The sequence below is a fragment of the Temnothorax longispinosus genome, chromosome 4, assembly GCF_030848805.1.
Source record: "Temnothorax longispinosus isolate EJ_2023e chromosome 4, Tlon_JGU_v1, whole genome shotgun sequence".
In the NCBI taxonomy this organism is placed as follows: domain Eukaryota; kingdom Metazoa; phylum Arthropoda; class Insecta; order Hymenoptera; family Formicidae; genus Temnothorax; species Temnothorax longispinosus.
This window is the reverse complement of record NC_092361.1, coordinates 5,366,345-5,392,584: the sequence shown is the minus strand read 5'-3', so window position 1 is coordinate 5,392,584 and position 26,240 is coordinate 5,366,345. Positions and strand designations below refer to the sequence as shown.

At 40.5% G+C, this 26,240-nt stretch overlaps 1 protein-coding gene across 6 annotated transcripts in view; it reads right to left on the bottom strand.

Moving 5' to 3' along the window:
• LOC139811628 (uncharacterized) overlaps positions 1 to 26,240 on the bottom strand; it is a 227,368-nt gene that overhangs the window by 61,409 nt on the left and 139,719 nt on the right. For 4 of the 6 annotated variants that reach the window (XM_071775935.1, XM_071775932.1, XM_071775938.1 and 1 more), the window contains exon 4: positions 4,601 to 4,881. In XM_071775935.1, coding sequence (XP_071632036.1) covers positions 4,601 to 4,881 — 281 coding nt within the window. The remainder of the gene's footprint in view (positions 1 to 4,600; positions 4,882 to 26,240) is intronic. The other 2 variants (XM_071775936.1, XM_071775937.1) reach the window with 1 other exon arrangement.

Genomic DNA, 26,240 nt, shown 5'->3' with positions numbered 1-26,240 from the left:
GCATGCTTTCACGCCGATTTTCCGCGAATTGAATGGCAGGCCGCCAAGTCGGCAGGTTTATATTGTACGTCCGTAGGAGCGTTTCGATGGAAATAAAGGGAAAATATGTATCCGGGAACCGGAGGAAAACGACGGCTGAGTCGAAGACTCGAACACGTCCGACGATCCGCCATCCGATAGGTCGACGCTGCCTTCGACGATAATCTTTTCTTTCTCCTCTTTTTTCTCCCTGCTGCTCACAAAATGCGTTTTCTACAAGCTGTTTGTACGCGCTTCGCTTCGTAGAAAAGTCTTATATGATTTTCCAGAGTGTCTGCTTTATAAAATTCCCTAAAAATTCCATTAGTTGAACTTGGAAAAGGAATTTTTGAATCGCGCTGTATTAGAATATTTTTAGATGCAAATGTAAATAATACTGTATATTATTTGGCTCTTTTTTATTTGCCTTTTCTGCGTATATATGAACATAGGGAAAAATTAAGAGTTATTTATTTTAAACATCAGGTTTGAAAGAGTAGGTATTGAAAAAAGTGAAAAACTTTCATAAAATAAGTACGGAGTGGCATACATAAAACCGGCCTCAAAAAGTTTTTGTTAACTGTATTTTGTATTTTGGGACGGTTTTATGTGAGTGATCTTCTATCTCATATTGCATGTAACTTTCATTCTTTTATTTCCTATAAACAAAAATAGAACCTGCCATAAGCATAAAGAAAGTTTGAACATCTGAATATTGAAGAAAGAAAAATGGTTTCAAACAACACAAATTTCATCTAAAAATCTAAATAAACACCTAAAAATTTCCAACGGAATTTTTACACAGTATTTACTAAAAATATAACATTCAGTCATGCTCGTAAAATAAAAATAGAACCTTTGAGAAAAAATTTCGACAAAAATTCTGTTCGTTAAAAGTCGGATCTTCAATACTTTAGAAAAATCATTTAAAAGGTATAATTAATTCGTGGTTGGTAATTGATGAATTAATAAATTAATAACAATTCGAGCTGATCAGTAAATGTGAGTTTCATAAATAGATTGAGCTTGGCTTAGAAATTAGAATGAAATTGGGATCCCGTCGTATTCCGAGTTACATTCGGCGCAGCCTGGTATTCGTCTCATTGCGCGCAGTCGGACCCTACAATTACGAGTTAGCCACGTGAGTTTGCCGGGATCGACGTACGCGAGAGTGCTAGAAAGTTAAATATCTTAGTCAGGGTGACGAGTTAAATCACATAAATCGCACACCACACACGCGCGCGCGCACACTTTGACAACTCGTTCGCGTTGTCGCCTGCAAACGACTTTCCGCGACAACTCGCACCAGCATGGAACTTCGCGCTTCAAACGCGAGCAGATATCTTTAGAGGGGCGGAAATAGCGTGCAAAGTTCTAGAAAGAGGCGTACTCAGTTGTCACGGAGAATTTACTATCTTCGCCCTGTCGATATAAAGCGGCGCGCGCGCTCGCATCTTCCCACAAGTTCGAGGCGGATGCTACCTCGGCGAAAATTTGTCGTGAGGCGATCATTTGTCGCGATTCCCAAAGCCGGCTATTTCAACGTAAGGGAAAGATTTCATTTGTGACAAAGTGCGACGTTCTTTCGTGTCGAGGAAAATCCGAGTTTAATATTTCATTCTCGCGGAACGATGGAACGTTACGTGTTAATAATTTGACGAACGTTAATAGCGAGCGATGTTTATCGCCACTCTACCGTTGATATGCTTAATTATAAAGCGCAAAAGATATGTGGTAATTTGCGAATATTAAATAAATGCAATCTCCGATAAATACGTTGTAACATTAATTACGCGCGCAATAATGTTCAATAATAACTTACATATTCTGCGAGCACAGTAATGTAACTGTAGAATTTGCAATTTGCGGAAATTGCGAAATTGGCATACGTACGAAATCCGTACGAAATACGTGCGAAACATGCCCAAGTACAATAGGTATATGTGCTCCAGATAAAAATTTTTTCGACTAGTTCACAATTCGCGGTGTTTTTCACGCTCTATCTGTTTCGTGACGAATATCCGGATAAAAAAAAAAGAATTGAACTGATTCTCACCGTCAGGTCTGTCAGTTCGCTGGCGTGTGTACTCGAGATGATATTGATTTCTATGGCAATCAGATATTGGGCCAATTCCGCCGAAAATGTTCGCCCTCGATGTTACTCGCGGAATCGCGTGGAAAAAAGAATAAACACAAAAATTTGCGCAAAGGAGCATTTTGTGACTTTCCAGCGTGAAAGAGTACGTTTCTGGGTAAATAATGCAAGAATGCAAGGCACGTCGACTGGAAAGGGCGTCGAGAAAACTGCGGAATTCATTTCGGAATAAGCGAATCGTACATTGCACCGCGATACTTCTTCTTCTTCTTCTTCTTCTTAGTCATGACATCTTGACAGTGTGTTGTGATCCGTTTTGATCAGCCTGCCTCGAAACTGGAAATAGCTCGTGCTATCATACTTCGCCATCGCTCTGTTCTACGTGTCGAGAACAGCTTGACCGAAATTTGTTTAAAAGAAATTTTGTTACATCAACCTAACGCGTGTCGGCGAGCGTCCACACGTCTCTGTCTACCTCCCGGCCTTCCCTGAATCACGAGTCGTTTAATATTGTCGCTATGTTGTATGTGGCCAAAAGAGTAAGTATTCTTGAATAAACGATACTTGACCGACCTCTTTGAGGATGTATTTTCATTGAGTATGGATGCGTTTGTTCTGCGCGCAGTCCAAGAAAGTCTCAAAATCCTGCACCACTCCCATATTTCAAACGCATCAATTTTACGTTTAGCAGGTTCTCTGATGACCCGTAATTCGCAAGTATAAATGAAAGATTGAGAACACCAAAGCACCAACGAGTCTTGTTTTCATGTTTCTATATAGTAATGTTTTTTACCTTGCCATACTTTAGTAGCTGTAACATCGCCATTCTTGCCATTGTATTCGACGTTGAATTTCAGCTTTATTATCAATTAGGATCTCAAGATATACAAATTGACTGATTGCTAAACAATGACTAATTTACTCGATACCAGGTCTATTGTTTTGTTCTTCCGATCAATAATTAATCATTATCTTGGTTTTGTCAATCACCATATCATATTGTAAGTTGATTTGCTGAAGTCTATGCAGAAATTCTCCAATCTCTCTCTAATTGCATGCTATAAGTGTTATGTAATCCGCAAATTAGATATTTGTACACCTTTCTCTCTATGATTCCACTTATCCAATATCTGCCTCATACACTGTTAAATATTTAAGGATGAAATTTAAATCAATATCTTGAGTTAAATAACATTTTGTTATTTTTAACTATCATGTGTGTCAAAATTTATCACTTTAACACAAAATAGTCTTATTTTTTAACTCCAATGGTTTAGTAAGTTTAGTTAAATTAATAACAAATTGAGTAAAAGCAGTGGACGACCTATAGGAATATTTAAAAATGACTCAAATTGAATATAATTTAACACTACGAATCTAACAGTGTAATGTGCTCACTGGTTAAACAGAATCGGAGAGAGTACACAGCTCTGCCTCACACCATTACGAACGGTACACGCGTCAGAAATAAATTCATCGATCTTTATTTTACGTGGACTGAATTAGCTTCATACAGCGATCGAATGAGGAAAATCAGATAATGCAGTATTCGAGTAAGATGTTCCAAAGTTTTTCCCACTTTACGTTATCGAATGCTTTCCGAAAATTCACAAAGCAAAGCACAAATAAATGGATACATAGTACCCTCGCGACTTCTCTATGATTTGCCCGATGTTCAGTACCTGTTCTTTGGTACCTATCGCGATACACTAATAACTTCCAACTTAACTCACCCAATCTACACATCAGATTTTTGTAAATTCTCTATAAAAACCTATGCAACATGAATTTGATGTTTGTTTAAAATCCTTGTGTTTGTAATCATTTTAGATCGTGAGTTCGTATATATTATCTCTTATAATTTCAAATTGTCCTGAAGGGTTTATCCCAGGATAGAATAATGAATCTATATTAGTTGCATTAGCAACTTACAACCCGTTTTCTATTACAATTGGGATTAGGATCTAAAGCCTCGCGTGCATGATAGCGCTAAGTCCCGAGGGAGATGAGGGCTTCTATAGTTAACGGCACCGCAGAATTCCAAGACCGTACGATGCGATATGCCTGCGGGCATCCGAAGATACGGACAAAGACGTTCAAAGATACTCAAACAAAGATACAAGGGTGATGCCATAAATGTCTACAGCAGTCAAAGATCAACTGGTTCGCCATACTGGATATAAAAAGCTTTTAGAAAGCTTTCGCGCGGTTGAAACCCACTGTGTTGAATTTTCGTAATATAAATTCCGCTCGTATCGACACGTGGCGCTTCAATGGAAGCTGACCATCTTTTTTCGTTTTTTTTTCCAACATCTTTCAGATAAAAAGAAGACTTAATAATAAAACGTCGCGGGGCTTCCTCTCTCTGAGTAGCATCCTTCGTACGAGCGTTAGTTAATCGGGCTCGGCAAATACGGGAGGGGTCGGGTGTCCCGCGAGGAAATAAGAAACGGGAAGAGACGATAAACGGGGGAAAAAGGACGGTACCTAAGGATGGACTCTCGTCGTCAGGCGTGAGGCCAATACTCGGTTCCGTGCTGCTGCCGCAATCCCCGACGCCCCCGCCGCTTCCGCTCCCGACGCCGCCGCCACCGCCACCGCCGCCACCGCCACCACCGCCACCGCCGCCGCCGCCGCCGCCGCCGCCGCCGCCGCCGCCGCCACCTTCGCCCTCCGCGTCGTGCTCGTCGTACTCTGAGAGCACCTTGTCCAACAGCTCGATCGATCGTTGCACATCGTCACCTCTGGAACAAACGTAACGTTTGATTCTATAGAGATTATAACCGCTCTGTAAACAGCGCGGACAGTTTCAATCCCAAACAGAGGGAGAGTTTCATTGCGCGACGTCCCCGCGATTCACTCTCATACGAGTGAAACAAACGGGGACTCGCCGCACACATCTTTTCGACTCGACAAACTGTACCGTTGAATATAAATAGAAGGCAAAGCTTGCCTATATAAAAATTGCATAAAAGCTTCGAGCTTTTTTTAGTTAACTTGAGAAATTATATTTCTACTCTCCTTTCACCTCTCTCATCAGGTCGACATAAATCATCGCTATCGTTGGCAAAGTTACTGTGTCACCTGCTCCCCGTTATCTTATTATGGCCGGTACCCACGCGTCCCACTTTCGTAAACGATAACCGATAAACACCCCGATAATTTTACACTGGTGGCGCAAACTATTTTCCGGAAAGGGAGGGAGAGGGACAGTTAAAAAGCCCCCGGTTTAATTAAAAAGAGAATATGGGTCACGTTAATTCTCAAATGTGCGCGTCGCGAAACAATCGCGTAGCTCTAAATTAAAACAGCAAATATAGGGCGGTCCAGAGGTTTTCATCTCTTCTCGACTTTCATTATAAAATGCATTTTCCACGGCGAGTGTGCAAAAAAATTCGCACCTAAAAAAAATATAAAATTTTTAATTATAAATTTTATTTCACACAATGTGCATGTCTCTTTTCCCTTCCAGTTGTATTTCAAAAATTTTGTTTGTATTTTCTAAAATTTTACAAATCTATTACACGATATTTCGCGTGAACGCCAAGTGGAGAATTTTTACTATGAGCGTTACACTCACAACGCAACATGCATTTAATGAAAGAACCTTATTCGATCGGTGATTTCTGGGTCAGTTTATCGAAGTCACCGCGGAGGTGGTGCAGTTTTGGGATCGAGGATCGACGTCTGGTGGTGAGAACGGACGTATGCGGGGACGAGCGCGGCAACGGTTTAGCAAACTTCGTTACTCCGTTACGTTCGTTGGGCGGATTCTATTTTATCTGGCCGCGGTGTATACCTACAGGACGTTCGTCGTGAATTACTGTGCAAAATCGATTATCCGGCATGGCGCATTAATCGTCCTTACTTAATAACTCGTCCGCCGATAGACCTTTCGCGGTCGAGCGGAAAAAAGGGTGGTATCTGTCCGATGTCTATCTGGAGAAAAAAGATTTCCCCATTAATAATGTAAGAGGAAAAAATAATTTTACGTAGGTTGAGGTAATTCAATGTTATTCGATATGAATTCTTCAAGTGAGAAAGATCGGTATAACTTCCCCTACGTAAATATTTATACACTAAACTATATATAAAGACTAAAAGTTTACGTGACTTCATGCGTATTTTTAAATGTAAGGGATCAATTCAGAGCCCTCTTGATGAAGAAAAATCTCAAAATCTACTTTTTACACCTTGTACATGTAATCAATATCTAGACGAAATAGTCGTCGACCGTTGAAAGGTTGACGAAGCGCAAGGGAAATTTCGAAGCTTGATAAAGGCGTGCCCATCGTCAAACCCTATTATCACACCTGGCGTACACGTGTGACTTATCTCACCTGACGACCGCGTCATCATATCACCTCGAGGTAAAAGGGAGATTTATGACATAGACTCTATTCGCGGTCCGAAAGTTCGTCATTATTAACGCGCATTAATTATATCTCTCGCAGCGAACAAACCGAGGCAACGTTCGTCATCGATAACGCTCAAAGCTCGGGCTACGTTACACTCTTCCGGGTCGTCGGCTATATTGGAACCACGATAGCTTCGAATGCCCCGATGTCTACGTGCACGGCCGATAACCGAGCATTTAATTAGGCGCGATCCTGTCGGGGGGGGGGGGAGGGTAGCGCGAATAGGGATGGACGAGCGAAGTTGCGAGGCAATTCGAGCATCGACACAATGTGGTCTTCGGCCGACCGAGCTGTAATCACGATTGTTAATTACTGTGGAAACACGACGATGACCTATGTTACTCGGAATGTAACGCGCGAAAGAAGGAGGAAGAAGGAGCTCTCCTCGTCGAGCCAGTTAATGATAAAGAATTCACCAATAGATTTCACGATATAAAAGAAATCGCTATAAGCAGACGCGTCTGACTACAAAGCAGAGATTCATATGTTTTAAATTTCAATTACTCGAAATATATATAAAACAAATAAAGATAATTTTAATGTAACTTTTTCGTTCCAAATTTACTCTATCTTAAATCACTAAATCTTTAAAGAAATTCTAATACTTTTTAATATAAAAATATAGAGTTTTACATCTCCAACTTAGAATTATCTTTGTCTTCAGAATAAAATTACGTTTATGATGATTTTATCCTTCAAAAATGTATGTTATATATTTTTTCCTTTTATTGTGTTTGATCTTTTCTATCCTTTATCATTTTCTTTTCAAATTGCGTAGAGCCAGACAGTAATCAAAAGAGGAAATGTTCATCGGCCGCCGTTCTTGGCTCATTACGCCTTGAGAAAGAAACGCACTGATTTTTCGGGACAAAAGAGACACGAAGTGAATACTTTGTGCGGGGTTAATATCCCAAGGAGTAACTCTACCGTATAATAATCGTCGTGGTCGCAAATTAATGAAAGAGACGGATGCTACTGATTGATCTTTGCCAGATTGGCAGCCTCTTGATGGCTGCGTGTATATTAAAGCTATATAGGCCCACTAATTTCGCTTCCTAAAAGAATAGCGCGCGGTTATAATTATGGGAAATACATGAGTAAACGAAACTAATACTTTCTCATCGTGTATATATTCTGAAACAATTTAAAAATTGAAAAATTTTTCTTACTTTTCAAAATATTTCTATTATACAATTATTCACGTAATCGTTCAAACGGTTAAAAAATAGTTATACATTTTATAATCAAATCCGCAACGATGCGAAAAATGCATCAATTCAAAATGCGACTCATCCTAGCTCTAGAAAAAAATATACTGACACGATAAAAGCATCACCATGACGACGTGTCGAAATTCTTTCCATTTTTCTTTGTGGGTTAAATCACCCGATCGTCTAGCAATCACGTAGAAAAGTCCACAAGGTATCTAAAAAGACCTCTCTGAAAGACGTCTGCAGATTAGGATGTCTCTTTGACATCTTTGGACCTCCGTGTCTTACAGACGGCAAAGAGCCTCTGCTCGCTCGAATGACAAACCGTTGTCGTTTATCTTTCCCGCTTTCGTCGCCTCACCTCGGCGGAACCGCTGCGCCGGACGGACGAGCCTGAAGAAAATTCCCTGAAACTCCACGAACAAATAACATTGCGTCGACGGCGAGCTCGTTAAACGCCCGTTTTTCAAGCTCGTCCGCCACGAGACGGCCGCGGTCTTCGACCACGACCGCCGACGGGTGAAGCGGGTTTAATATGCCGGCTTTCGTACTTTCGAAAGTTTGCCTACGCCGCGCAACAAACGGTTGAAATCCGTTCTTATTTTCTTCTATCTTGCCACGTCGCCCCGAGAATTCGGGAAATGTCTCGCCGAACCGACTGATCGTCTCGTTTTACACGATTCATGATCCGAGATTGTAATTGGTCGCAAAAAAGTCCCGAAAAGCTCTTTATAATTCGATAGAAAACAAAGTATTTATTATATTTTACATTGAATCGTTTCGTATGGATCAATCTCCCGTCATAATTGCTATTGTTAAGACAACTATTCTGCATGAGATATCCTTTTTTCTTTTCGGGCGAAATAGTAACATCAGTTCGTCGTGCGTCGTTAGTCGTTAATCACTGGTCGCGTCAATAATATCAATAAATAATCAGAGAAGTAGTTATGTTCTTGTCACCTCACAATAGAATATTCTCTCGAGATGTTTGGAAACACACTTGTGACAATAACAATTCAGAAGTTAGAGTACAATATCCGTTCTTTGTGAAGAGTACTTGCTTATTTGGAAATTTAAAATAAAATTTAAATTTAAATTAAATTAAAATTTGATAAGTACAAAATATATACAGTCGTTACTTAGGTTTGTTCGGGAAAAGGTATTGATTTTTCAGGACCATCGCCATTGTTTCCTACTCGTTACAAAATTTTCTCTGTCAACATGGGAAGCTGACTTATGCAAGGGCTTTCCTCCCCCGTCATTCTCTGTCTTGCTATTTCGCTATTTCGAGTTTTCCTTGAAATGTTTCACGGTATTCATCCCGAGTGCACTTAGACGGACGTTTCTCGAGCATGTTCCTCTCTTCGGAATCGAAATCTTTTCTGAGGATTGGCTGTACAATGTGCGCGGCACCCTTAAACGGGGGCTCCTCGAGGCATCTTTCGGAAGTATACGCGGCAGAATCAATACTTTCCTTGAACTCTCCGCAAGTCGGTAAACATCGTACGTGTGAGACGGCGTGCGTGTGTGAGAGTTTGCGCTCGCTCGCGGCTTAAAGGGGAAAGGGACAGTTTCCGGGACGTGTCGCGAATAGCGAAGCTCCTCGAAGATATCTGCGCGAGGCGAAAATTTGAATACGATAGTCTCTCAAGTGGGCGATGTAACCTTCAAGTGTACTCCATAAACTTCTCGCGACCGTGCACGGCTGCTTTTCCGAGTCGACAAAATGTAATAAATATAAGTGCAAGATGCAATCGTTTAATTTTCATCTGAGTTTGATCGGAGAACTGACGTTCAGATCACTGTCGTTTCACCCTGCACGCTCCCCAATTGCTTCCACGACACTTCACCAAGTGATCGTCGACGCGCGTTTAAGTCCTTTTCCCTTTCTTCCACCGCGGACAAGTCGAGAATTTACGGTGCTCGAGCATCCTGCGGTTTTCGAAGCGGGAGACACACGGCGTCTCTATTCGTCGTGTCGTAGAAATCGACCGACCGACCGACACCAGAAGCGTCCGCGAGGCATCGGTAAGGTGAGGCGACCGTGTAATCTATAGCGGCCAGGTATATCGATTATCTTGTGACCCGATTCCGACTGGATATCGAGTTCCTGGGTTGGCATATGGAATTGCCGCGTCCGCGTCCCACCGCTGCACGCACTCATACGCGTGCGCCGCCAGGTATTGGACTGTTCCACGTGCAAGGCAAGGGTGGAGATCCTGGAAAGTCACACTGTTCTCCACGCGCCTGCCGAATGTACAGCTTTCACCAAATATGCCAAAAGTGCTTCTTCTTGACTTTAGGTTAGCGAATATTCTAAATAATATTTATATCTGCATCCCTCGATTACGCGGTACTTTTTATACGTGATATCGCGGTCAGAAAATATATCTTTCTAAATATATTTATTCTATATTAGTAAGAATACATAGATAGTCATTCTGTGTATACGGTTGTGTGTAGGGAATGCATTTTGTTATAGAAAATATCAACAAAGATTCCCTAACAAAAGAATGCCGCATCACACAGTCTTTACCAAATGTTTATTTGCAATTACGCTTGGGTTTAAATTCCTAGGGTGATCAATTTTTAATATTATATCGATGTATAACTTGTATGACATTTGGATGGATAATACTTTAAAATGCAAACTTAAGTGAAATTGTTTCTTACATATATAGGTGTATTTACATCGTACTATTGCTATAACTTTCTAATGAAGCATTTTTGGATCTATGTTTACATCACTTTTTTTATTTTTGTTCATAGAAAATATAACTAAAGTTTATATGGAAAATTCTGGGACACCCTAGAGTAGTTTAGAGTAAATAAATAACTAAAATAAATAATTAAATGAGTATATACCTATACATAATTATGATTATAAATAGATACATAAATGTTTAATTTTGAATAAAAATAGCCTTTCCTATTGTATTTTAAAGCTAGTCGGATGTACCTGGACTAAAGTATTCTCTTAGAGACATAGATCACGTCCTTTCGATATTTTATCAAATTCTAAATCTTCTCTTGGTTTTCTATCGCGCTTACATGTTTTATGTATTTTATCGTGGAACTACATCAGTGTGTATATTTTTTCTATTTTTTCTTTTATTTAAATAACTGCAATTTAGGTATGAAACTAGATACGAAAAAGTGTGTAGAATGAAAGAATTGTTAATGTCCCGATGAATAAATGTTTTCCTAATTATGATTATTTTTATGGTACGTGAACGTTTCCCAGTTTAATTATGTCCGGACGTGTGAACGATCTCGATGATCGTAATTCATTAAGAATGTCGGCGTTTTTAATTGCGCGATTCTCGCGTCGAGCAATAATTCGTTCCGTATATTAATTCGCGCTACGGAGAAACGTAAATTCTAACGGCGAAGGCTGAACGTGACGCATATATTTGTTCTTTATAAGAAGGTTGAACAAATATACGAATATATTAATGCAAAAAGTGTTATCTAATTAAGTCAAAAGGCTTAAAATTAAAATAACAAGATTATTTGTAATTTGCAAAAATTTATCATAGATCTAGAATTCAAAATAAAATGAATATGTCAACTGTTCGCAACAAACACGCTGCATTCTTATTCGTCGAGCTATAGAATAAAGAGCCACGAAGAATAAAGAGCCGACGTTTATTGGCACGTGAGACATCGACGGCTGACGACCTTCCGCGAAACGTCTCCAAGTTAATAGCCCTCTATCGGCTACGTTTTATTATACCAAGACAATATTGTCGGTTCAGGTGACCCATCGGACCCGAACCCCCTATCGGGGCTCCTCGCCAAACGATACCTCACGTGCCGTGCAAGGAACCCGCCAGACAACTCGCACAATACGATCTGTCGTATAGTAGCGTAGAGTTTCGTCGGCTAACTTCAAGACCGCCTTCGCCGCACGTGACAATATTGCGGGCTGCTCACGAGAGGGAAAAAAACCGTCGTTCCGCCGTACCGCACGTCATTGCGTATTTACGATAGCGCGACTGTGTCCGACCGCAATAATGGCCTGCGCTTCATTCCGTATTCCACGCCACGTTCCTGTGCCGATGGTCACGTAAATGACCCACCTCGTGGTAGCGAACCTAATCCTTCCCCTATTCCTCACTTGCAATTGCACAATATAATTTTATTACAAAAGCGGGACCCATGCACGTCGCGCGATTGAACGACAATTCGGTTTGTCGGGATTTCATGCGTGCGGCGAGCTAATGGATCGTAATGTGACATCGGCTGGCTTTTCGCGTACAAGTGAAACGCGGCGATGTCGTCGCGCTGAACGGACCTTTTCCGAGGTTTTTACCGACCGTCCGCATAATATTCGAAAATATTTGGACGGCAAACGTTATCCTTTCATTCCGCCCGACGTTATATGCTTCAACTTCGCGCCAACGTAAATGCGAGTAAGACATTTCGCTTCCATCTCGAGTGAGATTAAAGTTCGAAATGTCAACTCGCTGCTTTTATTCATCTCTAAGAATTACCGCAACACTCGATAAATATTACGTATTTGCATTGAAATGCTTCATCAAGGTGCTACTCAAACTTTGCAAAAAGATTTCCTGAAAACTCCTTGATTTTCCAGACATTTTTGTTCAAATCTTTACGGAAAATTACAATATCTTTTAAAGTAAATAAAAAATATATTCAATTATCTGATATCTTTCTCTTTCGTAATTTGAGAAAAAATTAAAAGCTATTCATGTTAAATATCAAAATTAAAAAGTAGGTTAAAAGAAAGCGAAGAACTTTCACAAAATAGATATATCAAATCGCATAACATTTTTACACATTTATTTCCAAGAAATACAAAAAGTATATTCCACGAAATAGAATCTGATAACGATCAAATAAACGTAAAGAAAGTGCTTGCACTTAAATATCGCAGAGCATTCGTTCAAATAAGACAAAACTTTCACCTAAAAATCTAAACAAAGTTATCTAAATCTAAAAAATTCAATAGAACAGATGAAATAAATAATAACAAATAAAATTTATAAAACACTTTAGAGGTAAAAGTATATCTTCGTACTTGCAAATAAAAACAAAATTCTCCGAGGAAACAATTCTGACAAACATTCCGTGAATCCAATAAAATTTCCTGAAAATTCACTAGTTTTGCCACCTAAAAAAACCTGAGAATCCAGATTTTCCTGAAAATTCCAGATTTTGCACATTTTCCAGCTTTTTGCACATAATAGAGATCCTGACAAAGATATAATCAATGATGCATAGTCAAAAGAGCTGCTCGCATAATGCGGGAATATTGTGATAGCGAGAGCTTTAACCCATATCTGCGTCAAGGGACGAACAATGATAATGCCATTAGCCACGGACGCGTATAGAGCAGTTCGGGCGCGCAAAAAGAAATGTCTCATTAGTCCGCAGGTGGGATACGCGAGTTCTCAACGACCAAGCGAATTAGGAGTTCTCCGCCCGCGCCGGCTATTGAACTCCGTTCTACCGCGTTGCGTATCCGCATATTCCAGGTCTACGCGTGATGTGTATGCAGAAACACGGCGTTTTGCACGCACGCGACAGCCAGCTAGCTATTAAATTAGCGCGCGATATGCCGGAAACGGAATCCACGCAATTCGCGGAAAAAAGGAAAACACGTCACCGCTTTCCTCCCCATGCCACGACCGAGATAAATAATTATCGTGGCCACATACCTCATGCGCGAGCAGCTCGATCGATTGTGCGAGTTTCACATCGATTATGGAACTGAGATACGCGCGCTTTGCAAAATTAATTTGCAAAGTTACAATGTTGCGTCACGATGTTTTGGAATAGGAAGATATTTCTTTATTTAATTTTTATTATGCATCCTCTGTGTTGTTTTATTGAATCAATCCTATTATTCTAAAAACTCCTATATAGGTATTTCAGCACATTTTATTCTGTATTTATAATTTTATTAATTAGATATATATTGATGACATGTTACATATAGGGAATAACTTGAATAGTTCGATAGTCTGATATTTTCAATCAACTAGAAATGGAAATTTATTGAAAATTCCTCGAATCTCAACGTAACAATGAAAATTGGTTCGCAATTTTGGCCAGCGCTGCGCGTAAACTAGACGCAGCGGAAATTTAAACTGTATATATAGATCGTTTATTGACAATGGTTTAGAAGTTTAGACTTTAGTAAGATCGGTAGACTAAACTGCTTTCGCGTACGCAGTGTTAAAGTTTGATTTAAAGCGAAAGTTTACCGTTGCTACGCTCCCTTCTGCCATTCCTCACTCATCGGAAACATAATCTCTTCGTTTCGCTCGTAAATCGAACCCGCTCGCGAACAAACTCTTTTCGTGCTCGTTCTTTGCTCCAGTTACCGAAAGGGGCAACATCGCGGTCTCCGCCATCTCCGGGAGTTCCAGGACGGAAAGCGACCGTCAATAGAATCTGCTGGCAATCGCGAATTAATTCTCGAGACCGTTTCCCCCGGGCCATCGATCTCCCCTCGAATCGCATCCCCTCCCCATTCTTCGGTAAAATAAAAAATCAACCCCCTCGACGCCGTTCCATCTTCCGCTCATCCCTACCTATCTTCCGCTCGAGCAATCTCGTTGCGGGCGTATAATGGCGTCTGCAGCGTTGCTTGATCGAGTAATGATAAAAATCTACTGCGAGGTCGGTTAGAATCGTTTCTCCGAAGCCTTTCTCCTCGATTTCATGTAACAGAGACGGCTACGGATAGCGGGATCGCATTAAAGATCTGACGAACGATAGCTAAAAAAAGTATAATAAAATAAAATAAGGACATGAACCGAGCAAGGACTGAAGAGACCGTTCTGAGGTAAGAGGGATCGAAATAAAAATCTGATTTTATTCCCAAATTTAATAATGTATCCCAGAACCTTTATTATAATGTTAACTTTAGTGATACGTTTAATGGCGAACTAAGGAAGATTTACTTTTTAATTTTATTATCGGATTTATCGCGATCGACAAAGAATTGCGAACGAGATGTGTGTCGCCTAATCCTTTCAGTAAATTTGTCAATAAATAACTTCCGGTACCTCGGATAATGCGTTTCAAATTATCAGCGCCAATTGACATCCAGTAATCGAGGAGCTTTTTGTTACGCCGTAAAACAAATGTGGATGCAGACATATGCAACATGTATACGGAGCGCACATTTCGATGTTCATTCGACAACTCGGATTTCCATTAGCGACAACGATATACAGAGGAATGAGCGCGGAAGAGAATCGCGTCCGCCTCTCCAACCATTTTTTTTTTATATTCCTCTAACGACTTTCTGCCTGTATCGACTTACCACCGGGATCGTACTGTGTTCGAGCGTCACTTTACGAGTTCATTTCGCTCCGAACGATCTTTTATAAAAATCCAATAACAGGTCACCCAGATACCGTCCGTGCAGCATTGCGCGTGCTATCCGAGCCATCGTGTCGATTGCGTTCCGTTTTCCCCGCAAACGAGCAACAAAAAGCATCTCTCGAGCTTTAAAGATTCGCGCCAGAAGATATATTAGCGCACCTGTTTCCGCGCAATAGGTCGTATTTTCCGTTTATCCATAATTTGTGTATTACCGGCAATGCACGAACCATCGCGCGTGCCGCTTTGATCCACCGCTCTTGCGCCAGAGAGACCTTTATTTCGATGTTATATTCTCGCGAACGAGAAGATATGTACCTTGTATATGTACCTTGTATAGTAACAAGAGATATATACATATAACGCGCGTCCGAAGAAATAAATTCAATTCTCCATGTTTTTCCAGATTTTCATGGAAGATATCACTTCGAAGCATCACTCTAGCGTTCTAAGCTTTTTCTCAATTTTCTATGAATATAAAAGGCAAGTACAATATAGTTCTCGATATATTCGTTAGTGTCATTGTAGCTTGTCATAATCCTTATCTATATGTATGCTGGAAAAATACAGAGCTGAATCGAGCGATAGAAATTTCAAAAAATCTAGAGTATTATATTTTCCCGTAAAGTTATTCATTTAAAATGACGATTAGCCCTTTTAAGACAATGATGTTCACGCCCGAGGTGTTACTGTGCAGCTTCGTTTAACGCAACGCCGCCGCCGCTGGGATACGAGAACCCCATCATTAGTATGGCCCATCGAACGTATTAACCCCTTTAGCTAGAGTAAATAGCGGAATTGTGTCACCATCGTTTACAGTCTTCTTTCGACAAAACCTCTGGGCGCGCAATCGGAGCGCGCCCGGAGAGCTGTGTCAACCATGAACCGTTAGCGCCCGTCCAATCAGGACCCATAAAAATCATTAGAAGGGCGAATCCCCGAAAGCGAGTTTCGTGCCACCGACGTTAATCCGGGGGATTAAATTAATCAATCGCCGTTTGCCGATCCGGCTATGTTGGGTCGGGGAGCGTCAATATTACGGCGCTCTCTCGCCGCTCTTCTCTCTGAAACTCTCTCTTCGTAGACATTATCACGGTTCGTCGGGGGTGAGCGAGCCAGAATTTCCTTGTAATTAGCATTGTTTACGTATGGCGACGCCGACGCGCGGGACTCTTCGTTAATCAAATTCAACTTCGTCACTGGAAATCCAGTTGCGATGCGACCTCGCGTCACCGACCTCGTGTTAGCCCCTCGTGTTAGTTAGCCGTCAACCTGTTATACTAGTTAGAACAATCTCCGTGTCTCTCTCCGTAGATTTCGCGAGATATTCGTCGATATCTCGTCTCGTCGAGCCTGCCTTAACGACGACATCCGTCCTGTACTGAGGTTTGACGGTTCGAACCACAGTTCGTTAGCTCGATTGCGAACGTTTATACCGATTTAACGAGGCTAAGACGAAGGGTTTATGCAAACATCTCTGTTCGATGAACAATGTTATGGATACGATGTACAGATTGCGATTAAAGATACAATCAAAGTATAATGATAGTAATTAGTATCTACCTATTATTTTTCAATCGTGGCAGTTGTTTCGCAAGACCAAACATTTCGCTTGCTCATCAAAGTTATTTACAATCATAACGCGATACTTGTCTCGACTGAACAACATCACTTTGTCGAAACTGCTGAGCTATTATTCTAGGTAGGACGATCTCTTTGTGAACTTGCCTGATTTCGTTATCGATCTCGTTGTGGAGTCTGGATTAGAAGTTCACTGAATTGACTATCATAGGCGAAACTGATAGGTGTCTGATCTTCTGGTAAATGAGATTGCTGTAGGGTTATGTGACATCGCTGGTCTTTAATAAACTGGCGCAAAACAAAGAGTATGAAGTATCTGACTAATGTAACCTAGATAAAAAATTATCAGGAAATAGTCGTATTAAATTATTTCATAATCACTTATGCATTATTTAAATTATTAAATAATTTGAGCTTTAGAACGATATTCACTGCAAAACTTCCATATCTTGTCATCTTCTCTTCTCTGTTCCTTTGTCAGCATCAATCCACTTCGTTAATTACCCGAATCTCAGTGAATGTCCCCCGTGACCTCATCAGCATCGAGCTTATTCCGGAACAGACTCGGCGGAGTCAGCTAACACATTCGCGAATATAATGGACTGCTCCTCTATTTATTACCACAGCAGACCAGCTTGTGGATGATTACATGGATTATTCAAGCATGGCCGCATGATCCCCAAACATAATGCTATAAACGATTCTGCGATGTAACACTATGCGTTTTCGTTTAATAAAACTTAATGTAGTAATTCGTTACAACTTTTTAACAGTTTTGACGTATCTTAAGCTTTGGTTTATGTCAAATACACACTTGGAATAAAGTGAAGAATATAAGTACATAGTTGACACTAAACAAATCTTGAGGCTTACAATTAGTTTTAAGAGAAAAATCGTATTAAGGTACATTTTATCGAGACCGTTAAGTCTGTATCCCTCCACGTTACACTTGGCTATATCTTCCTTGAGGCCACTTCTATCGCGCTACTTCTATCCCGTCTGAGGTTCAAATGTAACGCTTCTGAGGCGGATAAATGCAACCATGTCGTTTTAACTCAATGTCGTCTCTCGTCGCTCTGGGATAGTGCAGCAACAGCCAAGTGGACGTGTGCAAGCCGCTATACGTGCTTCCTGACAGTTGAGAATTTACTTGGCTGCGAGAGCGCGCGTTACGGCCACTCGAGATCCGCGCTTCTCCCCTCGACCGCGCCGACATTTGCGTATTTTACTGGCTTTACCCGGGAATTCGAGATACCGCTGTTATCGCGAAAGGGATCTCTCTTCACAGGGGCTACCTTCCTCGGACCGCTAACGTTTTCGGGCCGGGCTCTGGCCAAAGCAAATTTAGTCTTTTGCCCGCCCATCTCTCCCGCCCAACCTGCGCACGATGCACTTTGACTACATCAGCACGTTTGTCAAAGCGAACTGATTGCTGCGAAATGGAAATTATTGTCGGGCAACACGGCTTTCACTTTACACCGTTAGAAAGGGAAACGATTGTACGTATGAAGATTCCAATAGGATCTTTTCGCGACCTATTTGGTCGCGTAGCGGATCTTTAACTCGGTAAATAACGGCATTCAATTTTCTTAAGGACAAATAAGTTCTCCTCCGGCCACGGAATTCATGAATGAAGATTATGGCACTGATTCTCCGGGGAGCATTATGTATATTTCATCGTTTAATTCCATCCCTCGGAGTTTCCGACAGCGTGAAAATACGCAGGCTCAACTCCCGCTCGCGAATGCATCGGCAAGGCAAACGACGCCGCGTAACATCGGACCGTAACTCTAAATGATTTTTGTTTGAGTAATAGAATGAGTAGCTCATGGCGATATAATCATCGCAAACTTGGCAATTTTCGCGCGGAGACACCAGCTTCTCTCCATTCTGACTCGGGAGAGAATTTTCCGAGACCTCGGTGGGTTTCCGCGTTGGATGTTGAGTAACGTTGGGAAAATTCATTATTTCTCCGGTGTTACGTGGAATTTCGTGGAGGAAAAGGGCCCGCCGCATTCCACGGGGAGAATCCTTCGCGAAAGCAATTTGCATAAAACAATCAATAAGACAAGACTGATACACGCGCGTCCCGAATTTCAGTTCGCGACGACGCGCCTCGATTTATCACGCGACCGGTCGCCTCACGGGCAATTTTTTACGCCATCCCTTTCTCATCTAAACGCGAATACCTCTTCGACGTGTTCCACGATTACATGTAAAAATACATATGGAAGATACCGTAAATACGTAAACTTCAACGCGACGATTGTTATATTCCAAGTCCTTCTTCTTTATTAACACATCGAATAAAAACGGCTGTACGCGCCGCGGATCTTTTATGCAGAACGATGAAAGAAACGTCGATCGTCACGGCCGATAATAGAGTGACGATAAATAAGTAATGCCTTTTACAACGAGCTCGTACGATGATACGAGAATGGAATCGGGGCTATCGTAAAATATTTTTCGCGCCAGTCTTTTTCTGCATGCCATATCTCGCTTGACCTCGACTTCGAAAGCGAGTTTTATTCATTTATGCGGTAGGTCAGGTAGAAATAATAAATGGAATATCTGATGGCGCGAAAGAACTCCCTTTTGAGACACATCGGGCATTCGATTGCGATGCTCGATCTGTGAAAGATGATGGAGAAGGAGAAGGAGAGGGGGGGGGAGAGAGAGAGAGAGAGAGAGAGAGAGAGAGAGAGAGAGAGAGAGAGAGAGAGAGGGAGAGAGAGGGAGAGAGAGAGAGAGAGAGAGAGAGAGAGAGAGAGAGAGAGAGAGAGAGAGAGAGAGAGAGAGAGAAGGTTGTGTGTATGTATGTGTGAGAGGGAAGGGTGTGAAACGGCACGTGCAAAGTTTCGCGCTCTGGATTTGGGAGACCTTTTGAAACGTAAATATACTTTACTACTTTACGTCGCGATAGTAGATCTCTATTTTTACGGAATAATTATTTCGACCGCGAGTGAACCGCAAAATGGGTCGCGCGCTGACTCGAATATCGAGTTGTACTACTCGCGTGGCTATAGTGATGAGCCCATGAAATATCGAATTACATCGAATATAAAGTCTCGATTTGGCTTCGAACGCTATTCAGTTTTTGAAAATCTTGAATATTTTAAAAAAATATATATTTTTAAATGCTCTACGTGTTATTATATTTCAATCCATCCTCTCTTTTACCATTTCATATTTAATATAATACTAGAACTATCGGAGATAATCTATATTTATTTCTATCGAAGAAATCGTAGAAAAGAAAAGAGAAAAAGAGGAAACAAATTAATAAAATTAATCATTTGTAAGCGATGCATGGGAAAAATTAACGGAGCCGATCGGGACTCGAACTCGGGATCCTTCGTTCACACGCCTAGCACTTAGGCTGCTACCCCACGACTGCTCCACTACTACGCTAATTTCTCCGATCTCCCATCAATACCGGCCCTACGGCCCTAAATCTCCTACACATTTATGTAATTTCAATAAAAGTCAGGGAAAATTTCAGAAATAAAGATGTTTTAAAAATGAGTAATAAAAATTTATTGAGAAATGTCAAATTTTGACCCCCTTGGTAATTCTATAATGTTAAATACTTTCGAGGAAAGATTTTCTAAACATTCGAGAGATTTCCGAGACAGTCAAAATTGTCAAGACTTTCTTGAAAATCTCTGGTTTCGAATAATATTCGAAGCAATTCAAATCTGTGCTTGAATAAATGTGAGAACTTTCAAAAGAAAGTCCTTAGTATGCCGGACGCGTTTAATTATTAAAGTTAAAAGCCTTTATTTTGTCACGTGACTCTGGTTGACCGTACAAAATAATCTCATATTTACGAGATGCTAATTGGACGCCTGTTTAAGCCACGTAGAAAATTGCAGTGCGCTTGCCGCTTCTCTCTTCGTGCATGCTTACCCGGTCGTCGCCGCATAATTCAGCGTTTTAATATCTCGCAAAAGAATACTACGCGTAATAAATCCGTCCACTCGACGTCTTAGCCTTTTCGTTTTACATACTCTTACTGTAACTCGACTTATCTCCGGGTCAGTGGTTTACGGTATTCCCGGGAATAATAAATTTCAATCCAGCTCGCCGTTGCGCGCGCGCATCTACGATTTTCCACTCACGAGCCACGCTCGGAAAGAGCACGGAAAGTAGTTTTGCTCTCGGTGGATTAATAACTTCTCTCCCCTTCGCTTTCTCATTATGAGCGGTTACGCAGGGATCGGAACATTCAAGATTCCTTAGTATACGTCTGACAAATTAAAAGTTGCTAATTTACCTCGTAATTGAACCTCGCAGCAATCTCGCTTGATCGTTTCAAAGAATCATTTAACATTTCGTCGATATGATCTTATCGTTATCTCTGTTAATTTAGCTCCGCCAACAATAACAATAAGTGTGAAACGTTACGTCACGAATGCGCGCGCGTTGCCGCGTAAATAAATCAACGCGCAATCGATTCCTCTTGCCGATATGATTTTTACAACACCACTTTTACGAGCCGCTTTGATTTCATCGGATTACGGGATATTGAAAATCCCCAGATGATTCACTGGATTTGATATTAATCGATTGAAGTGTTACGAGTATTGTATAAAGCGCTGATTCGATTTGAGACTCGAGAATAACACGCGCGCGCCATACATATTTATGATTAATCTGTCGCGATTATAATACGAGGGTCGTTCAATAAGTTCTTAGAAAATGAGAAAAGGAGATTATGTTGAAAAATAAAAAAAAATCTACCTAAAATAACTTTTTTTCTATCTTTTTCTAAGAACTTATTGAACGACCCTCGTATATGCTTGAAGCTCCTGCATCGTGAGAGCAAGTCCAACAAATCCACGACGTCTCTGTGTCTCATATTATACCATCCTGTAATAAACTCTAATTTAAGAGATATGAATTTAATTTCTTTTATTCGATTATTACATGAAAAATATGAAATTGAAATTAAATAAAACGTATTTTCTTAAGCGATGTAAAACGCGAGTGGAGTACCTAAATTATTTATTTGATTATTTAAATATTCGATCTCGCAAATTCTTCGATATCGCGAAAATCGTAAATTAAACCGTTATTTCATTAAATATATAACGACGCGCATTATATGAATCGTGTTGGAATTTACGGGAACAAATAAATGACATAAACCGACGTAAACGTTAAAGCCATAGCCAACATTCCAGGCGATTGTTCCGTTGATCTCATTTAAGTCTGCCGTTGAACGTGCAAGACCTTCGCGCGTAACCAAGCCGGCGCGGCGGCGCGACGCATATACCGCATCGTGTGAGACGGATATTTACGTGAGTGCTCACTTAAGCCTGCACGTACGCGCAAACACACATCCCAGATAGGACTTGCCCGTCGTAGGATACGCGAGTAGTTTCGTCGGTCCCGGGTGCTCGACGCGAAAATTCAAAGTACCTACGAGAGCGGGACTCGGAAAGTTTCCCGATACGCTCAAGAAGCACGAGCACGAGTGCAGAGTGCTCTCCCAGCTTTCCGCGAGACGAGAGGAGAACAAAAAGTCGCTATTAATATAACTTCGTTGCCGACCTCGTATTTATACCTTAACGCAACATCCTCCCTTGTATATGATTTTCTTACCACACGATTTATTAATATTAGGACACGGGGGAGTGTCGTATGTCTGCAAACAGGCACGCTTACAAACGCAGACATATCGTATACATTACCAGATTTACAATGGAATACAGAGGGAGGGTGACGTATCTCCAAACGGATCAACCTAACGAGGACAAATGGCCTTTTATGTAACCGTCAATCAAAGAGACGATCTGTATTTTTTAGACAAAAATATCTTTTTCCCGTCGGTGTTGAAATTTCTGCGAGCGCTCCATCGATTCACCTTGCGTCGACATGGACAATTTTTGACGCTACCTGGTGGTTTTTCACGACGATTTATAATGTGGAGGATCAAAAGTGTGTGTATGTGTCTGCAGGGAAATATTTTGTGCTTTCCTTTTTCTGAACGACAATTTCGTCTGTCGAAATCTCTGCGCCGCTACATTACCTCGTCAAAATGTCTATTTGCAGGAAATTATGGACGCTACATCGCGCGGGAGTCATCTTCCTCGTCGGGGGAACGATCGAAGCGGAGAGACGGTTTCTCTTGATGGCTCAGACGTCTAGTGAACTCAAGGTCGTCAGATCCCACAGCTACGTCCTTTCCGTGTCTTTACCCCGTCTCCATCGTTTTTACAGCCCTCCCGACACTCTACCCTCGCTCGACCTTCAGTGTGACAGATATTCAATCCCGTGCCGGATAATGAGTTTTCCGCGATGCTTTATACGTCTTTCGTGGAAATCAGAAGGATACTCTCGGTTCACTAAACTTCGTTATCTAGTGGCCTTCTGTTTAGCGTTACGAGAATGTACAAAAATTTTGATGATTGAATCAAAAAGATATCAAAAAGAAGCTGTAGAAGATGGTATCTCTTGACATTTTTATCAAGGAAAAATCTAAATTGGTCAAAAAATCCAGAAATAAGAAACAACTAAAAGCCAGAAAAAAGAAACAACTAAAAACAACCACAACAACATAGTTAACATAACTAAAAAATTGCAAACCTTAGAAATAATTTTGATCAAGGAAAAATCCAAATTGGTCAGAATTAAAAACTGACTAAATGCGTAGTTAACATGCTAAAAAGTTGACAATCTTAGAAATAATTTTGATCAATTAGTAATGATAAACATATCCAAGTTATCAAATAGGTATTGGCCATTGTCGACGGCAAATCTTCCGTGTGGGTTTATGCGTTTCACCGAAGTGAGGAAGGGTGGTCGCGTCATGGCCTGACGTTATCTACTGCTCGAGAAGTCCGTCGACATCCTGAAAGACTATCAGAAATGGCACATTCGACGGCGGCGGCGGCCATGTGTGAAAATGAATCAACACCACGAATACGTGGGCCGACGTGGGTGCAGCTATCAAAATGCGATATCTCCCTTCGATACACGCAACCCCTTCGCGAATTCGAGGTTGCATGTAGAAATAGACGGGTCGACAGCGGTAAATGAATCCATCGGATGCGGAAAGATGCGTGCTGCACGGTAGTTCCCTCACAACAGCAGACTTCTAATACATATTTTGTTTCGAGCTTTGTCGAAATGCATTCATCCACGTGACGTTCGTTTTGTAATTGCACAAACGAATCGGATGAAAAGCTATATTATATCATGTTATGTGAAAAAGATCACTTCACATTGTACATCTCGATGTTTCATTGTACATTTTGCAATTTATTCTCGCTTGGTTTATTACTCAAGATTCTATTTCCGCAACGCAAACAGATGTATCTTCGTTATATATTTTTCGTTTCACATAATATTGAAATTCAGTACAATGTATCGCGCCTGTAATAATACGTAAACTGAAAACCAACACTGAGAACCATAATTTGATGTGCCAGTTATTACGTTAAAGAACGTCTCGTGCAACCGAGCATCTTCTTTTGAGGAGCGTTAAAGCGCCTCAGACCTCAGACAGCCCTGCCTTGTTTCGGTCGACGGCAAAGGAGACTCTCGGCTCTCGGCCGGCATCTGCGCCGAAAGTGAATTCCGCGTCCGTAGTAATGAGGTCACGGCGTCCCATTATGTATGCAAGGAAAACTAAAGCAGGAGAGGGTTTCGTTAAGTCGGCCTCCGAGATAAGAAGCTGGAAGAGTTTGCACTTTCGGAATTAATTCGCATAATCCGACGCGCCTTCTCCCGCGTCTATCTCCCGGCTGCTGGGCTGGCCGGTCTTGCACGACGGACTCTCCGCTCGCTCTTCTCGCTTCTCGCTCCGTAAGCACGCGTTACAGCTTAACCGAATTTGCATCTGATCGCGACCGAGATAAGTGCACCTCTCGTGCATCTCGCCGGCGAAACAACCGGAAACTTTTAAGACTCGAACGAAAAACACGATGGCAATCCTCTTTCTCTCTTTCACCCTCTCCCTCTCCCACTCTTCTCCCCTTTCTCCCTTCCTTTCTCAATAGAAATTGGATAATACAAAATAGAACGAGTGCTTTCACTTTTACTGGCTGAAAGAAACGCTCCGAGAAACTATGAATAGAAATGTTAAGCTCTAATGACACAATTCGACAAATAATAACTGCACTCACTCAAGAGAATGAGCCTTTGCCTTGTAAATTTTTTATGTTGGCTTCTAAAATGCTCGATCATGCTCGGTTAAAATTTTAAGAAATTTCATGCTGAAGTTATAATAAAGGATATTTTAATATGGTTTACCAGCTACAGTTGTAGCATCTAATTAAGTACATTATATTAAAACTTTCAATTGCCAGAAAAAATTAGTTTAAAAAACGAAGATCATCAAGATTTGTACGTATGGTTTAATATTATTTTGAGTCTATTATGGCAGGAATATCATAAGTTAAATCATTGTGGATTACGGTCAATTTTTACTAATACGATGTAATAAGATTAATTCTTTCTACAGTATAATATAATCAATTTAATCAAGAAAATCTTATTACTCTACTATTCTTCGCTTCAAATATCTTTTAAAGATTTTGACAATGTAATTTAATTTTGAACAGCTAAGACATTTTTAGCACATTACTATAACAAAGCATAATAAACTACGTTAAAATAGCCTTTTTATTTTAACTTTCAGTTTTTCAAATTTGTGATATATTTCTGCGAAACGAGTATTTTTCAAGCCGAAAAATCATGTCGAGCATAAAAAGAACTACAAAGTACTTTAAGAGTGTTTCTTTCTTTGGTTTCTTTTTTGAATTATGTATTTAAAAAATTAGGCCCGATTCGCAATTACTATTCATTACGAATAACACGATTTAATGGATGATATCCAACTCACGATTATTTTTCTGCAGTTTCTGCAATGTATATTTTCTGCAGTCGAAAATTGCGTTGAACGTTTTATCAGAGCTTTTTTCGCTTTTTAGTCACGCTACACAAGAAACGATCCGATATTCAAAAAATATTAAACAACGCCATATAATATTCGAGATCATGACGTTATTTCCACCATTTTCCTCCCATCCACATTGATATTTTTCGCTCAGCACGGCGGCTGTTTAAACATGTTCTCGGATCATTTTGATGTGTACTCTATCATGCATCAAAATACCACAGTAATATCGGAAACAAGAATTCAATATAGTGTATGTTATTATATGTATGAAATCCGTAATGATATTACGTATATATAAAAATATACAAATGTTGTAAATATATGTTACAGACATTCGAATGTAACAACAGGGTATGGTTTTCATTTTTCATTCGTACTTGTACAAAATAATAAAATTCTGAAAGAATTTTATCAAGAAAATTTTGTCGTAAATTGATATTTATCATAATTCAAAAGACTCTATCTTGCGCCTTAATTCATCGCATGTTGTTCCGTTAAAGTATAACACCGTTTATTATAAAGTGCTCTACACTGTTTTTATAGTGCCAAACTATACTCAATTTAAGTCATTTTTAATCATTCCTATATATAGATCGCTACTGCCTCTACTCAATATGTCGTTAATTTATCCAGAATAATGTTAATTTAAC